The following is a 17,080-nucleotide window of genomic DNA, read 5'->3' as shown; positions in this document are numbered from 1 at the left end:
AGATCATGCCACTGCACTCCAGCCTGGGTGACAAAGCAAGACTCTGTCTCAAAAAAAAAAAAAAAAAAAAAGGAAAAAGAGAAAAAGGTAGTATATGGTTATATATCATAGATTTATAGATTTTAACCTTCCCTCCCTCTCCCTTCTCAAAATCCAGGAACTAGCGGAATTATTGGAGGAAGAAAAACTAAGTTGTGTGCCAGTGCTCATCTTTGCTAATAAGCAGGATTTGCTCACAGCAGCTCCTGCCTCTGAAATTGCAGAAGGACTGAACCTGCATACCATCCGCGACCGAGTCTGGCAGATCCAGTCTTGCTCAGCTCTCACAGGAGAGGGCGTTCAGGTAAGATTACAGGAAGCCTTGGCCACCTGGCAACATGACAGCTAACCGAGGTGGTCTGTCTCATTGGTTGCGCTGATCTTGATGGGCAGATGAACCATTCCAAGACAGGAGGGGCATGGAGGAATTTGGTTCTTTTCTGCTTAGCAACCAATCAGAAATCATGAGGTGCTCCAAGAGCGCCCCAGGTAAGCCACCCCACATGTGCAGCAAGCTTCCCCATTGGGAGGGATGTGAGAACAGAAGGCTGAGGATTGTCTCTAACTCTAGGATTCTTTGATGATTGATTGGATTGGGACTTTGTGTTGTGTCTAATATTACGGATGCTAACTGCCTGTCCTTCCAAGGTGATAGCCACCAATAATCATACACGTCCTAGTCATCCTAGAAGTGTTTTTGTTTCTTCTGTTGGTTATCTCTCCCGGCCCTAGGGTTGGTGTCTGTTTCCTGCTACTTCAGGTTGTTTTCCCACTGGGAGGCTTCTGCTGACAGAAAGCCCCTGCTTTGTACTGAGGAACTGTGTACCGGAAAAGCAGGCTCCCCCTAATTTTTTTTTTTTTTTTTTTTTTTTTGAGACAGAGTTTCATTCTTATTGCCCAGGTTGGAGTGCGGTGGCGCAATCTCGGCTCACTGCAACGTCCTCCTCCCGGCTTCAAGCAATTCTCCTGCCTCAGCCTTGCAAGTAGCTGGGATTACAGGCATGCACCACCACACCCACCTAATTTTTTATATTTTTAGTAAAAACAGGATTTCGCCATGTTGGCCAGGCTGGTCTTGAATTCCTGACCCCAAGTGATCTGCCTGCCTCAGCCTCCCAAAGTGCTGGGATTACAGGCATGAGCCACCCTGCCCAGCCCTGGCTGCTTTTTAAAACATCAAGGCTGAGTGCAGTGGCTCATGCCTGTAATCCCAGCACTTTGGGAGGCCGAAGCGGGTGGATCACCTGAGGTCAGGGGTTCAAGACCAGCCTGGCCAACATGACAAAACCGTGTCTCTACTAAAAATACAAAAAAAATCAGCTGGGCATGGTGGTGCACACCTGTAATCCCAGTTAGTCGGGAGGCTGAGGCAGGAGAATCGCTTGAACCTGGGAGATGGAGGTTGCAGTGAGCCGAGATCAAGATCGCACTACTGCACTCCAGCCTGGGCGACAGCATGACTGTGTCTCAAAATAAATAAATAAATAAAAATAAACAATCAAAATTTGTCTAACATGTTTTACTCTGATTGCACACAGGATGGAAGTCATAAGGCCTAAGGTTATGTTGATGAAGATGAGACCCATGAAAAGATAGTAATTTTCTTGTGTTTCTGCAAACCACTTCAGCATGAGCCTGTCTGAAGGGTTTAGAACACAAATTTAGAAAGCTGAGAGCATCTTGAGGTTGGGGGCTATTATGAAGGTGGGGCTGAAGAAAAGCAATACAGTTTGTGTGCATACTTGTAAGAAAGTGCGAGTACAACTCTGGAATCTTTCTTTTGCTTGACCAGAGTGTTGAAGAAAAAGCAAAGCAAGAATTAACAGTAAGGCTCTTATATCTTCCGCCAGCCTTAGGGATGTGAAAAAGGAAGACTAGAGTAATCTAGAATCAGTATTTAGAGCTATGGCATTTAAAGTCAAGGACACTGCTTCAGAGAAGCCTGGAGGTAGAGAGGGAGCTCCTGTCATTTTCTTCCCAACCCCCCGACCTCCCCCAACTCCCATCAGGTGGAGATTAAAGGATAGAGCTCCATGCTCCTGGCTGTGTAACCACTGTAGACACTCAGTGCCCTTCACAGGATCTTTAGGCCACAAAAGAGGCAGCAAGCTACTAGGCAGTTAGAGGGTGGAGTTGGGGACAGGCAGGGGAATGCTGCAAAATAAACCAGTTTGAGTGAGTAATGTGAGATTATTATATATGATTTGATTTTGATAAGAAAGTTCTTCCCAGATTGGGGCCTTCAGCAACCAAGTTCACAGGAAATGATATCAAGAGAGATCCAACAAAAAACTATGAGTAAAAAATAAAAAATGATTTTTGTATGGAGGAGAAATAGTTTGAAGGTCACTTAATTAGTTTAGTAGATAGTACCATGGTGTATAGAATTGGGTAGTTAAGACTGGGATTTCAAGGTTAATGAGATTAGATTATGGTTAATAGAATGATATAAATTTAGAGAATTTAACCATTATTTGAAATGGGTTATTTAATAAAAATGTTAATTAAGAAGGGAATCTGCTGTCTATTGTCCTTTCGTGGTAACCTTTGGGGACCAGAGAAAGGTCGTGGAGTTTGGCTGCGGAAATACTTCTCATTGTGAGCCCCTGGTTGACCATATGCCTCCCTTAGGTGGTGCCTCCGACCCAAGCTCTTGTCCACACACCAGCTTCCTGGTTTTTGCCTTAAAAAGAGTCACTTAAGTGGAATTCCTTTCCAGCATTGCTTAGTTGAAGTACAGACCTTTAGTGATTTTTATTTATTAGGGCTAAAAATATTCTAAAATTGAAAGACTTTACTAGAAAAATATCATTAAGATCTAATGGTTTGAGGTTCACTTTCAAACATGAAAACTGTGCAATAATTACTGAAATGCCCTAAATTCCTATTTTTTTTCCTCCTCATCCCACCCCACCCCACCTCCCCAAAAGCTGGCCCAAATGATTAGGCTCTAAATAGGCAAATCAGGTGACATCTGATTCTAACGACTCTGAAAGAAAATATACAAAGGTTTAAAAATAATCAAAAAGACCTGGAATTTCTGTTGCAGTTTCAAGTGTTTAAAGACAGACACATACATTGTACGTGTTTAATCAAAACATATTTGAGAGACCTGTCTTGTACTGCTAAATAATAGCCTCACGGGGGCGAGTTAGGGAAACAGCCACGGAGCTGCTAGATGGCGAGCCACGCCCCTCTGTGGATGAAGTAGGGCAGGTACATCACTTCTCATTAGTGGAGTAGCTTAAACACATGATTTGGGACTATGAAAGTTAGTGATTCTGGCTGGGCACGGCGCCTCATGCCTGTAATCCCAACACTTTGGGAGGCCAAGGCGAGCGGATCACGAGGTCAGGAGATCGAGACCATCCTGGCTAACACGGTGAAACCCCGTCTCTACTAAAAATACAGAAAAATTAGCCGGGTGAGGTGGCAGGCACCTGTATTTCCAGCTACTCAGGAGGCTGAGGCAGGAGAATGGCGTGAACCCAGGAGGCGGAGCTTGCAGTGAGCCGAGATCGCGTCACTGCACTCTAGCCTGGGCGAAAGAGCGAGACTCCACCTCAGAAAAAAAAAAAAAGAAAAAAAGAAAAGAAAGTTAGTGATTCCTGGGATGGGTTTCAGGGTCCCATTCCACCTGGTGTCCTGAAGGCAGCACATACGAAGCCGTTACAGGGGTGGGAAATACCACGTGTTGTTCACCAGCCCCTGCTTCAGGTGTGGAAACTGACTTCTGAGAGAGGATGGACCCGGGGTTTCTTTTCCTGATTGGCGCTGACTGCGAAGCCAGCCCATCGTATAATTAAAGCAGGTTTTCGTGGGAGACCATCAGGAGCAGAGAGTAGGTAAAGGGCACGAGAAGTGGAAGGAGATCCTCAATCTCAGAAACTCTGCCCTGCCAGGAGGCCCACTGTCCAGGGGAGTGATGAGGAGAGACCTAGTTATGTCAAGTGGATGAAAGTGGAAAGAGGAGAAACTGAAACATATCTGGGAGGGAGAACCCAAACCTTCCTCAGCTAGACTCCATTATCAACATGGAGGAAGTGTCACTCTGCGCCCTCGAGGTCAGGCCCAAGTTGCCAGGGCCCCTCCTAGGATGAAATATTCGCACTGGGACTCTCAGTCTTTTTTTTTCCCCCTTTGGTGTCTAGAAAATAGTGAACAAAGGATCTGGCTTAGAGCCAGAGAAAGGTATTGAGAAATCCATCCTTCCTCCACCCGCAGACCTGAATTGGAACCCCAAACCACAGCTCTTCCTGCTGTTATAGTTTCAGGCATTTGAAGACAGTTTCTCTCTAAAATACTGCGAGTGTTCATGTGTGTGTGTGGTGTGTAATTAAAATGATACTGGCTTTGAATTTCCTCTTAAAGCAGAGATCCGAAGTTTTTTTTTTTTTTTTTTTTTTTTTGAGACGGAGTCTCGCTCTGTCGCCCAGGCTGGAGTGCAGTGGCCGAATCTCAGCTCACAGCAAGCTCCGCCTCCCGGGTTTACGCCATTCTCCTGCCTCAGCCTCCCGTGTAGCTGGGACTACAGGCGCCCGCCACCTCGCCCGGCTATTTTTTTGTATTTTTTAGTAGAGACGGGGTTTCACCGGGTTAGCCAGGATGGTCTCAATCTGCTGACCTCGTGATCCGCCCGTCTCGGCCTCCCAAAGTGCTGGGATTACAGGCTTGAGCCACCGTGCCCGGCCAATCCAAAGTTTTAACCTGACCTCTGGCCATGGTCACCACAGAGACTTGCCTCCTCCCATAGCCTTGAGCCAGCAGATCGTGCCCTGGGTGTTGCTCTCCAGGCCACCCCCTCATGCTCACCTTTTCTTGTAATGTCTGCCCGACGTCCCTCTCCTCCTCCTGAAGACAGGAGCCATGAGCAGGTCACATAGGCTTTCAGCTGCCTTGTGTCCACAGAAGGGGCCATGAGTAGTCCAAGCGCCGAGCTGTAATCCATCCCCGAGTCAGCCTCCGGAGGAACACTAAATGCTCACTCTCCCATTTCTTGGTCTTGCTTCATTTTCCTTGATTTGGAGGACTTCTCCCTAATATGCCACAGAATTTTAATTTTTTTTTTTTTTTTTGAGATGGAGTTTTGCTCTTCTTGCCCAGGCTAGAGTGCAATGGCACACCCTTGGCTCACTGCAACCTCCACCTTCTGGGTTCAAGCGATTCTCCTGCCTCAGCCTCCTGAGTAGCTGGGATTACAGACACCCGCCACCACGCCTGGCTAATTTTTTGTATTTTTTTTTTTTTAGTAGCAACGAGTTTTCACCATGTTGGCCAGGCTGGTCTCGAACTCCTGACCTCAGGTGATCCGCCTGCCTCGGCCTCCCAAAGTGCTGGGATTACAGGTGTGAGCCACCACGCCTGGCCCCAGTATTTTGAAAAACGACATTTACCACTTTTTTCTAGGCCTGGCATCAGTTGTTATTGACTCCAGGTATATATGGAACTGCTTATTACCTGTGAGTCAGACCTCAGGTTTATTTTTAAATTTTCAAACCTTCCTGGAGACTAAGAAAGCAGTCTCAGGACATTCAATTTCGCTACCTCTCTGGTGCAATACCCTTTGTCACCAGAAAAAAAAACAGCGAGCCATATTTGATGTACGCAGCATCCAACTGCTCCTTGACCGTGGGGGCCTGATGGCACAGTGGGGTAGGCTGCATTGCTCAGCAAGGATCTGAGCACCTCGTCATCTTAAAGCAATTACTGCTGTGACCACGTAACCAGCATGGCTCTAAAAACCAGGCCCACCCAGCCATGGCTGCCACCGCTTCCTTCCAACTACTGAGCGGTGATGGATGCAATGTACAGAGATCAAATTTAAGAGAGCAGCGTAGTCAGAGACCACTCTTCCCTTGGAAAGAAGCAGTACACCTTAACTTCTGGGATGCAGAGCTCTGGGAGGAGTGAGTTTCCCCCGTATGCTTAGGGGCGGCCTGCTGTTTCTCCCAGTGGTTATAGGAGAGAATAATATTGTGACATTGGAAACTGTATTTCCTCTCTAGGAGGCCAAACAAAGCTCAGTATTTGAAATTCCATGTCTCTCTTTAGTCTCTGTTATTGAACTGAAGGTAATCAATTCAAATTCAGTTTCAGCAAGATTGGTCAGGGGAGGGTCCGGGGAAGGAAGGAAGGGAGGACTATTCATACCGTAAGATTGTCATCCCCATAATGAAGATCAAATGTGCAGAAAATTGGTCAAACCAGTTTTTAACAATAAAAGTTCAACCATTAGCCGGGCGCGGTGGCTCACGCCTGTAATCCCAGCACTTTGGGAGGCCGAGGCAGGCGGATCACGAGGTCAGGAGATCGAGATCACAGTGAAACCCCGTCTCTACTAAAAATACAAAAAATTAGCCGGGCACGGTGGTGGGCGCCTATAGTCCCAGCTACTCGGGAGGCTGAGCCAGGAGAATGGCGTGAACCCGGGAGGTGGAGCTTGCAGTGAGCCGAGATCGCGCCACTGCACTCCAGCCTGGGCGACAGAACTAGACTCCGTCTCAAAAAAAAAAAAAAAAAAAGTTCAACCATTAAACAAACCTATGAGTTCACTTCCTTCTTTAGAAGCAGAGCAGTAACCTACTTCAAGTAAATGATCACCTTTTCTCAGTTGTCTGTTTAAAAAAAAAAAAAAAAGCTGGGCACCGTGACTCACGCTTGTAATCCCAGCACTTTGGGAGACCACGGTGGGCAGATCATGAGGTCAGGAGATTGAGACGATCCTGGCTAACACGGTGAAACCCTGTCTCTACTAAAATTACAAATAAATTAGTCAGGCATGGTGGTGGGCGCCTGTAGTCCCAGCTATTCAGGAGGCTGAGGCAGAATGGCATGAACCCGGGAGGCAGAGCTTGCAGTGAGCTGAGATCATGCCACTGCACTCCAGCCTGGGCGACAGAGCAAGACTCCGTCTCAAAAAAAACAAAAAAAAAAACCTTCCTTGCCAGATGAAAGCAAGAGTAGTGTGGAACATTTATTTAAACATGAGAAGCAGAAGGTTCCTCCTCTTGCAAGTATGTTGTCCCTAAATGTAGCATTTCCACTGGAGGTGGTGGTCTGGGTGGATGGTTAATATGTGAGGATTGTGCAGCCAGGTAGATAGCCAGGCCTCTGCACACACAGATACCCACAGCCCAGGAATCTTGAGAACTGAATGGCCCATAGCAGCCTCTGGCACTATCAGCTGCAGGGAGGCTTGGCTGGGGCTACTCCAGTCTCAGGCCCCTGCATTCAGCGGAAGTCATGAGGAGGATAAAACTAGAATTCCTCCCTTTCCTGTCTTCAGGGTGCTTCCCAGCTCCTCTCTAAGCTTGGGGCAGAGCCCTTCACCTGGCAGGTACCCACATCCATGGAGAACTGGTAAGCAGCTTTGGAGCACCATGTTGGGCACCACAGCTTGCCCTTGCCCTGCTCTGTCCTGTGCCTTCATCTCCTCAGCTGTGATAGAGAAATAACACTAGTACCTACTTCACAGGCTTCTACAAGGATTGACTTAAAAGATGTGAATTAAGTGGGCTGTGGGCTAGACATCATGTTAGGTTCTGGGAATATAACCTCCAGCAAGTCTGATGGGAGCCTCCCCTGGGCGAGCTTGGGCACCACCATTGCCTTTCCTTTCCAGGAGGCAGCTTGACAAAGCTTGCCTCAATGTGACTGACAAAGCTTGCCCCAGCTAGATCCATGGCCACGTGATTGAGGAGGTACCACTGTTGGCCAATGCCTCCCCTTCCCTCCCCTCCCACTTCCAGCCCAGTTCTCTTCTGGCTAGCACAAGAAAGATGCCACTCCCCAAGCCCTAGCCGCTTCAGATTAGAGGGGCCTCTGTTTACACTCCCTGTGCTTCCCACACTCAGGGTTGCAGCGGCAGCGGCAGCCGCAGGGGCCCAGGCTGGGGGTCAGCTGGCAGGGACTGGCCTCCACGCGCCCTCTGTTGGCAGGACAGTGGCTGGAAGGACTTCACCACGGCTGGTCCTCACAGGCATCTGGAGACACCAGACACTGCCCCTCAGCAGGGCTCTGCCGTTTGAACCCTCCTTTGCCTCCATAACAGAGACCCGGTATAAAACCACCCCGCACCCTCCACCTTCTGCTTTGGGCTCCTGCAGCTGAGTAAATATTTTTCCTATCTCTTTGCCTGCATTCATGTTCAGTTACATGCAATAATCTCTCCTTAATCAGCCATAAAGCAAGAAAAAGGCAAAGCGCTGTTCACATAGTGTGGGCACACTGTCCTTGATTTCTCTGAGAAGATGGTTTGATTGCGAGCCTCCATAGAGGAGAGGTGCCCACCTTGGAGTGCTTGTGCAAGCCCCTGAAGGTGGAAAGTGCCGTGTAAGTGCCGATCTATTCAGCTTCCCAGGCGAGAGAAGATGCGTATCTTATTCATCCCTCTTTTATTTGTAAAATCTTTTTGTCTCTTGGCAGGTGATCTTTTTTTTTCCTGGAAACCAATTAGCTACTAAAATTAAACATGCTTCTCTTTAAATTAATCCTTTTCATAAAATGGTCTTAAAATTGCCCTTAGCTTCTCAGAGTTAGTAGCTGACCCCGTTGTAATTAGAGATGCGTTTGGATTCCCCCTTTCTCCCACCTCAGCATTCCTCTGCCCTTCCCCCTGCTGCCGCCAGGTGCTGTCCACCTTCGGGCTTTCTGCACCGCGGCCTCATCTTGGCAAAGGTCAGAGGTCGGCTCTGGGACAGCCGTCAGATTATCTGGTTCTGCTGCCCAAGTGCACTGATAGCAACTGGCGGAGTTGTAATCACTGTAAATTCAGGTGACGGTCAGATGCGCTGGGGGAGAGGATGCCTGCTGGTTGTTTTGCAGTGATGTATTGTTTATGGGATTAATGTTCCGAATGGCCAAGGGTGTCAGCTGATATTTATTACTGTAAGCTGTCTCAGCTGTTCAGGTTCAGCAGCTAGATCCATAGCCACAGGAAATGTGGGACTCGTTGGCGTGTCCAGTATGGCTGATGTATGCAGATGTAGCTGGGACCTCTGTGAGCCTCTGTTACGGATGCAAGGGGAAGGACTCGTGCCAGCAGCTGCCTTGGATTTTGTTCTGGGCTTCTGAGGAAACTCTACACGCTCTTGAAGGTTGGGGAGACTCTAGGGAAGGGCAGTGTCCAGGGCTAGCTCCAAAGGGGGTTGGGAAGGAGTTCACCTCTGACAGGCCTGGCATCCATAGGAATTGTGCCGCCTGCCGGGTGGCTGTAGGCATTGTGTGGTTTTTACCTGGGTCCCTCTGCAGCCTTCTAAGAGAGGGCGCTTTCAAGGTCATTGTGCCTTTAAGGGAACCTTCTCCCCAGTCCCTCTGGATGCTGGTGCTTAAAGCTATAAGAAGCGGGCCAGACCCTTTTAAACCTATCTGAAGTGCTGCAGGAAGACAAGTAAATGCACATCGCCCTGGTGTGTGACTCTCAACACTCACTGCACTGGGTTTGTTTTTCCAAAAAGAAATTTAATTTAACCCAAGTGTACACTGTCACACTGTAAACACACTGGGGCACCAGAAGGGTGGCTTATTGAATTTAATGCCCTAGCAAAGGTCAGCTTTTAGAAAAAGCCAAAAATGGCTGGAATCGTTCCTGATAGCTCCTCAGTCAGGCTTTGGATGCAGGCAGATGTGTTTATTTTTTCAGAGGGAGTTCCTGAGGACCCATCTCAAGTTCAGGCGCTGGGCATTGCCCCTTCCATCTCCCTCTTGTGCTCTCAGAGACCTCCCTCCTCCTCCTCCTCCTGGGGGGTCACTGTCCTTGGTCACCGAGGTGGGCCCCTGAACCAAGCAAACTCCTTAAAGCTGGCAGTCTGGGAGGGAGGGCCTGGGACCCCCCTGCCCGCCCACCCCTCCAGGCTGGAGCGTGTGGCACTTTTCTTACAACTAACACTGCCTTTCTCTGCCCATTTCCCTCAAAGGATGGCATGAACTGGGTCTGCAAAAATGTCAATGCAAAGAAGAAATAAAATCTAGACGAATGGAGACGCAGGAGCTGCGGGAGCCGAATTCGGTCCTGAAAAACACTAATTTGCTGCTTTCTGACCAAATGTTTTTCCATCTGTGTACAGCTACAGCTGTTTGAAGAGAGGGAACAACACAGTTTAGAAAGAATCCCCATTCCAGCAGTAGATTTAACTGATCTCTGAGGTTCAGTATCATTTTTCAAATAAAGGAATTATATTATTTCCTCTGCATAATTGAAATAGTATTAAATGTCTCAAAGCACATGATTAGAAAATGAGATCTTTTAAATGAGCAAGAGATTGCATTGCAGTTTAGACAATTCCAGTGGGCTTTTTTTCCCTCTCGAAAAAAAAAAAAAAAAAAGAAAAAGAGGAAGAAGCAGCTTTGCTGAGTTCATTTATTTACTGACCCGTCCCTTGCATTCCCTCCATGGTTTTGAAACCACAGACAGTGTTTGCTGCTGCTGTCAGTGATTTTTACCATCACCAGCCCAGCCAGGCTTCAGTCTGTCCGGCAGGAAGCTGCTGGGTGGGGGTGGGGGGAGAAAAGGCAGATAATTAAACTATCCCATCGTCTCGCAGGTCAGAGACTACGTATGTAATCCTCACTCTTTGGACAGAAAAAAAAAGAAAAAAAAAAAACCTTTCTTGCAGACAAGTCACTACAGAAACATACCCCATCCCACCCACCCCTGCCCCTGCCCCCGCCCCAGCCAGCCACACAGAGAAGCAAATTCTTATGACTTTTGACTGTAATGACATCTGGAATGTAAGGAGAGGTGGGAGGTTTAATTCCAGAAAAATTACAAGGTCCTTGAAAAGCTCTCACATCGAGGGCTCAGGCTAGCGTAAACAGGCTTTCTCCAGCTCAGTGGAGCAGTGAGCAGCCGACTCTGAGATTAGCTGGCTTCTCTGTGGCCATCCTATAGATGGGATTTCTAAAGCTCAAAGAATTCTGTGTTTAAACGATCACAATAGGCTGCTGCTATCAGATTTTAGAAATAAATGCAGCTTTACCATGAACGTGCTCCACTGAGAAAAGCCAGGCAGATCGATTTTTAGAGAGATCAATTTTTACAGTGCTGGCAACTTGGTGGTGTGGGATGCTCCTAGGGGTGGAGAGGGTTTGCTGCTGGGAAGGACATGGGTGTACGTGTGACTGCAGGGGTCGTGTCCAGGGAAGCCAGAGTCACCCCAGCTGCTGGGCTCCTCTGCCTCTCTGCAGCAGAATGTCTGTCCTCTGTTGATTGATTGGAGAGGAATAGCAGAACATTTCTCCTGCCCCTCATTGCAAAACGAGCTCGTTTCCCTGAGCCTCAGAAATCCTCAGCTTCAAACATGGGGAAACAGGCCAGAGCATTGCCCGGCTGCTGAATTAAACTCTGTTCTGGTGCCTGAGCTCAGGGGTTTTCAGAGAATGAATAAGAGACTGTCCAGTGACTGGTGGGTCCCTGGGGGCTAGCTGCCTTCTCATCCTGGGAGGTGGCCCTTCCCAAGCCCATCAGGGCATGTGAGCAGACTGAAGGGGCCACTGCAGCCCCTGGCCCTCGGTACCCAGCTTTTTCTGGCTAAGAGTATGCAGCAGAGACTGAGGCATAGCCAGCTTCAAAAGCGGTCTGGCGTGAAAGTCATTAACAAAGCCAGCCGTGAAAAGGTGCCCTGGAGTTGCTGTGGACAGACCTGTAAGGACTTGCAAAACAAAAGAGAGGGTTTTTTTTAAACCGCAGAGCTAGCTGCTCTCTGCAACCTCCTCCACTGGCTTCTCTGGCTCACCCAAGCTCCTCTCCTACTTTGAACAGAGGCAACACAGAATTATAAGAAATCAGAAATCCCCCTTCTACCAGGCTGCAAATGTGGCTCTAGCACTTGAAAATTGTTTTTTCTTCCAAATAGTTCATCAGGGACAAGTTATCTGAGGGGCAAAATGCCTGCTTGGAGGTCTGCAATTTTGGAACACTGCACTATGGAACTTTGACTCTGGCGGTGGAGGGTCTGTAAAATATTTTTGTTCTTTTACCACCAACTTAGGGGACTGTTTTAAAGAGCCCTCCCAAGGCCTCTGCTAGCAGGCAGGAGCCACTCCTCTGATAACGGCCTCTGTAAATGTTCCGATTTGCTCCTCAGCTGCAGAGACACAGAGACGCTGCAGATGTCACACGCTTTCATCTTCCCTTTGAGCCCTTTTGAACCCTCCTGGGGCTCTGGGGTAGATGAGAGAAGCCTGAAAAAGGCAAAGTTTGAAAGCTCCCATTTAAAAACAAAATGCTTTTTAAAGCCCTCTTGCCTCTTCCCTGCCCACTCCTGCCCCCTGACCAGAAGACAGAATTTGAAGCTGGAAAGGGGAGACCCTTTTTCTCCTCCTCCCGTCCCCAGTGAGTCTTAGTGAGACTTTTGCCCTGCACACAATTGCATCTGAATGTGCGGGGGAGAGGGCTGGAGGCCAGAGGGCGGGCGAGGCCTGGGGGTGCGCTCCTGATATGTGCTCAAGCCAGTTGTGGGAAAAACTGGAGTCCTCCCCTCCTCCCGACCTACCCCGTGTGGCTGCTTTTGGCTGGATTCCCTGCACCCAGTGCAACACACCCTTTCCCCTTCACTCTCCCTTGGTTACTATGGAAACAAGGGTGTCATTGATGTGGGCTGAGCTGGGGAACATGTCGGTGCACAGCTGAAAGTCAGCGATTATGCCGGCGGTTAGAAATGTGCCAGGGTTAAAGGAGTCCGAAGCTCCCACGGCTGCTGGGAGGACACGGTCCTGCCCCCTTCCTTCCTCCCTCCCTCCGTCTCCACTTCTCTCTCCTGGCTTTTGACAAATTTCTTTATTCCCCTCTGGACTAAAGTAGTGGCTATTTTTGTGCCACTCTGCGCCCCACCCTCACTGTTGGCCGCTCCTTATCCGGCCTGGTCCGGAGGGTGACACCATGTCACCCTCACCAGGACTCGTCTCTCCATTCCCGTCCGAGTTTGCTTTGATTTCCCTTTCCTTTCCTTCTCGGGGACCAGTTCTTACTTCCTTTTATTTTTAGCTCTGCACTCCATGTGGTTTCAGGGTTCAGTCTGATCCATCAAAAGGTTCTTTTTTTATAATCCCTTTTGAAAATGATAATCAAAGGAAGAGACGTGGTGTTTGGTCATGTGGAAAACTCAATGTATAATTTAGACGTCTGTCAAAAATCCGACAAATAAAATTTAGCTGGAACGAAGGCAGCCTGGAATGTGTTGTGTTCTTTGCCGAAGCTCAGAGAGGGCCTGAAATGTGTTTGTCCTTTCAGGGGTTAGCTTTCTTCAAGAGGTTTTTTCCAGAAGGATATATGTATAAAATAGGATACTAACAATAGCAATAATAGCCCTTCATTAAGCCCCTCCTACGTGCCGAGCACTTTAGATACATCATGGTAAGCATTAGTTCCCCTTTGCAGCGGAGGAAATTGAGGCACTTGCCCCAGTTCAGGAACTTGCCTGAAATCACAGAGCCTTTCAGTGCAGGTGGGGCTGGGAGCCTGGGTCTGAATGCTCAGCAAGCTGCCGCCTCTGGAGAATAAAAACAGTCAATGGCAGGGCCGGATCACGCCTGTAATCCCAGCACTTTCAGAGGCTAAGGTAGGTAGATCTCCTGAAGTCAGGAGTTCAAGACCAGCCTGACCAACATGGTGAAACCCTGTCTCTACTAAAAATACAAAATTAGCCGGGCGTGGTGGCTTGCATCTGTAATCCCAGCTGCTTGGGAGGCTGAGGCAGAAGAATTGTTTGAACCCAGGAGTTGGAGGTTGCAGTGAGCGGAGGTCGCACCATTGCACTCCAGCTTCGGCAACAAGAGCAAAACTCCATCGCAAAAAAAAAAAAATCTGTCAGTGGCTCATTTCCCAGCAGCCTCAGCCCCCAGCCTCTGAGTGCTCCTTCTGCCCAGCCTCCTCCCCTCAGCCTCTGACAAGCACTGCTCCCCTGGGTTCCCTGCCCGAGGTGTTGCATGTCCTCTGCTCACACAGCACAACCATAGACTGGGTTTCATCCTTGGCCAGGTCCAGCCCGACAGACAGGAAAAAGGGAGAAGAAATAATTAGCAAAGTTAGGGCCTGCAGGGAGACTTGCAGTTACGTAGTACCTGATACTGGATCTTCCATTTACAGAGGGTTCCGAGAGGGAACAGACCTGCCCAGTGTTACATGGAAGGTGCAGAGTTGGCAGCTGTCCCGGGCTCTGCCCTCTGGAGCAGAAGAGTTCATTGTCCCTTCATCAGGCTAGAGACACAGCAGCACAGCTGGTCCCACAGGGCCTCACCATTTGTGCGTGTGTGTATGTTTTGTGTTTTTGAGACAGATTTCACTCTGTCACCCAGGCTGGAGTGCAGTGGCACAGTCACAACTCACTGCAGCCTCAACCTCCTGGACTCAAGCCATCCTCCCAACCCAGCCTCCCAAGTAGCTGGGACTAGAGGCATGTACCACCATGTCTAGCTAATTTTTTTTTTTTTTTTTTTTTTTTTAGACGGAGTCTCACTCTGTCGCCCAGCCTGCAGTGCAGTGGCACAATCTCAGCTCACTGCAAGCTCCGCCTCCCGGGTTCATGCCATTCTCCCGCCTCAGCCTCACTAGTAGCTGGGACTACAGGCGCCCGCCACCACACCGGCTAACTTTTGGGGTTTTTTTGTATTTTTACTAGAGATGGCGTTTCATCATGTTAACCAGGATCGTCTCGATCTCCTGACCTCGTGATCTGCCCGCCTCAGCCTCCCAAAGTGCTGGGATTACAGGCGTGGGCCACCGCGCCCAGCCTTTAAAGAGCAAGCTGTGGGCAGAACTAGCTGGTAGCTGGAAGCAGGAGAAAGAAGAATTAGGGTTGCCAGATACATTACAGAACATTCAGTTAAACTTGAATTTCAGATAAACAATGAATAATTTTTAATTCCAGTATATCCCATGCAATATTTGGGACATCAGTATAACACTCAAAAATGCATTATTTTAAATTAAAATTTAACTGCTCATCCTAGCTTTTTGGTTTTGTTTTGATAAATCTGGCAAAACCCTTCCCAGCACTCCCTGCCCAAAAAAGGGACAGTGCAGTACAATTAAAAAGCGTAGCTGGGCACGTGGCTTACGCCTGTAATCCCAGCATTTTGATGTTGACTAGGCCAGCATAGGGAGATTTAAAAGAGATCTCATGTAAACAAAGTGCCTAGATCTAGGACAATACCTAGCACATAGAAGGAACATTCCATGCCTCAGTTTCTTTTTCTTTTCTGTTTTTTTGGAGACAGAGTTTCGCTCTTCTGCCCAAACGAGTTCAGTGGCACAATCTCGGCTCACTGCAACCTCCACCTCCCAGGTTCAAGCGATTCTCCTGCCTCAGCCTCCTGAATAGCTGGGATTATAGGCATGTGCCACCATCCCCAGCTAATTTTTGTATTTTTAGTAGAGACAGGGTTTCACCATGTTGACTAGGCTGGTCTTGAACTCCTGACCTCAGGTGATCCACGCGCCTTGGCCTCCCAAAGTGCTGGAATTATAAAGTGTGAGCCACAGTGCCTGGCCCTCAGTTTCTTATCTTCAAAATTAGGCAATAATCATGTTGTGCAGTTGTCAAGAGGATGAGATGAGATGTCCGTACAGTGAGTAGTAGGTGCTAAATCAATGGTAGCAAATATAACAGCTGGCAGAAAGTCTGGAGTCCAGACCTTCCCAGGCCCCCAAGACCTCTGCCTCCCACCTTCCCTCCCATGTGGCTCTGTGACTTTCAAGGCCAGCAGCCCCCTCCCTTCGGGACTCCCAGGGCCACCCCAACCACACCTCCTGCTATTAGATTTGTAAGTGGGAAAGGCTCTTATCAGAGGCTCCTGATTGGCTCCAGGTGCAAACACAGTTTAGCGCTCAGTCAAGCTGCATCTCAGGGCCTCTGTCTCTGTCTCCCCCTCATCCCCCTTAATTGCAATCTGTTCTGTAATTTCCTTTTCCAACACTGCAGAACACAGAGAAGCTGCAGCCACCAGGAGCAGGGGCAGGAAGGAAAGAAAGAGAGCCCTGGCTCCCTGCAGTCATTCTGCTGGTCCAGCACTGGTGTGTGTGTGTGAGTGTGTGTGTGTGTGTCCAGAACCAGCCACACACAGGCGTGGAAGTGCAGCAAACAACCAGGCCCCCGCAGTGTCAGACCAGGGGAAAAGAGTTAAGGAGGTAGCCACTTGCACCAGGTACTTCACAGTTATCTTATTTAATCCTCGCAAAGACACAGTTAACTGTAGATATTGTCATTCACAGTATGGGGATGGGGCTCATAGAATTCGAATCACTCGCCCATGATCCCACAGGAAGAACTGGGCAGAGTCAGGATTTGCACCCAGGCTTGTTTCACTGCTGGGCCCCAGATTCATACCACAATACCTGTTTGCTTTTGGCTCGTAATGCTCTGCTGTCAGAAAAGGAGCTAAGGAATCCTTCTGCACGGAGCGGTTTCTCCTCCAGAGTGAATAGCAGTGTCCCAGGGACAAAAAGCCTTTGCTAAAGAAATGAAATATTAATGACAGAACTACAGAGAGCAAGCTGCGTCCAGGAGGGGGCAGGGAGAATTTGCTTGGATACCTGAAGCTGAGAGGTACAGGGTTGCAGGCGGAATCCCATTTAGCTAAGCCAACTGCTTCTCCTTTGAGTCATTAGTGGGTCTCATCCTTTGATTAGCCCTACCAGATAGCCGTTTACTGTCCCTAGTTCCCAGATGACGAAACCAAGGCTCACAAAGGTTAAGTCACTTGCCCAGAGTCACACAGCTAGGAAATGGCTTGACTGCGATTCCTGCCAGCACACTTGCTGAAAGCCCATTTTATTCCATGATGCCACCCCAGGGAGGTAGGCTAGAGGTGGCCCTCGCTCTTTGCCACTCACCCTGTTTTCAGGATCCAGAAGACCCTGCCCTGGGGTCCCAGAGTCAGCTGCTGCTCTGGATGCCACCAGTAGAGGGGGCAGGAAGTGCCCAGCCCCACCCTTACAACCAAGAAAAGGGCCTGGGGAGGCTGTTGCCGTTGGGGCTCTGGCCTGAGATCAGCTGCCTCCACTCCCACCCAGGGCTCAGAAGCCCCTGTGCCAGCCCCCTGGAGG

The 17,080-nt window shown here is 48.8% G+C and overlaps 1 protein-coding gene across 1 annotated transcript in view; it reads left to right on the top strand.

Annotated features, from left to right (window-relative positions):
* The window catches only part of ARL3 (ADP ribosylation factor like GTPase 3), a 48,997-nt gene extending 35,799 nt beyond the window's left edge, over positions 1 to 13,198 (top strand). Inside the window, exons 5-6 of the mRNA XM_025395654.1 lie at positions 158 to 343; positions 9,954 to 13,198. Coding sequence (XP_025251439.1) covers positions 158 to 343; positions 9,954 to 10,001 — 234 coding nt within the window. The 3' untranslated portion in view covers positions 10,002 to 13,198. The remainder of the gene's footprint in view (positions 1 to 157; positions 344 to 9,953) is intronic.
* Positions 13,199 to 17,080: the final 3,882 nt, after the last annotated feature.

This window comes from Theropithecus gelada, chromosome 9, assembly GCF_003255815.1.
Source record: "Theropithecus gelada isolate Dixy chromosome 9, Tgel_1.0, whole genome shotgun sequence".
Taxonomy (NCBI): Eukaryota; Metazoa; Chordata; class Mammalia; order Primates; family Cercopithecidae; genus Theropithecus; species Theropithecus gelada.
Note: the sequence above shows the minus strand (reverse complement) of the source record. Positions and strands in the feature narration are given on the sequence as shown.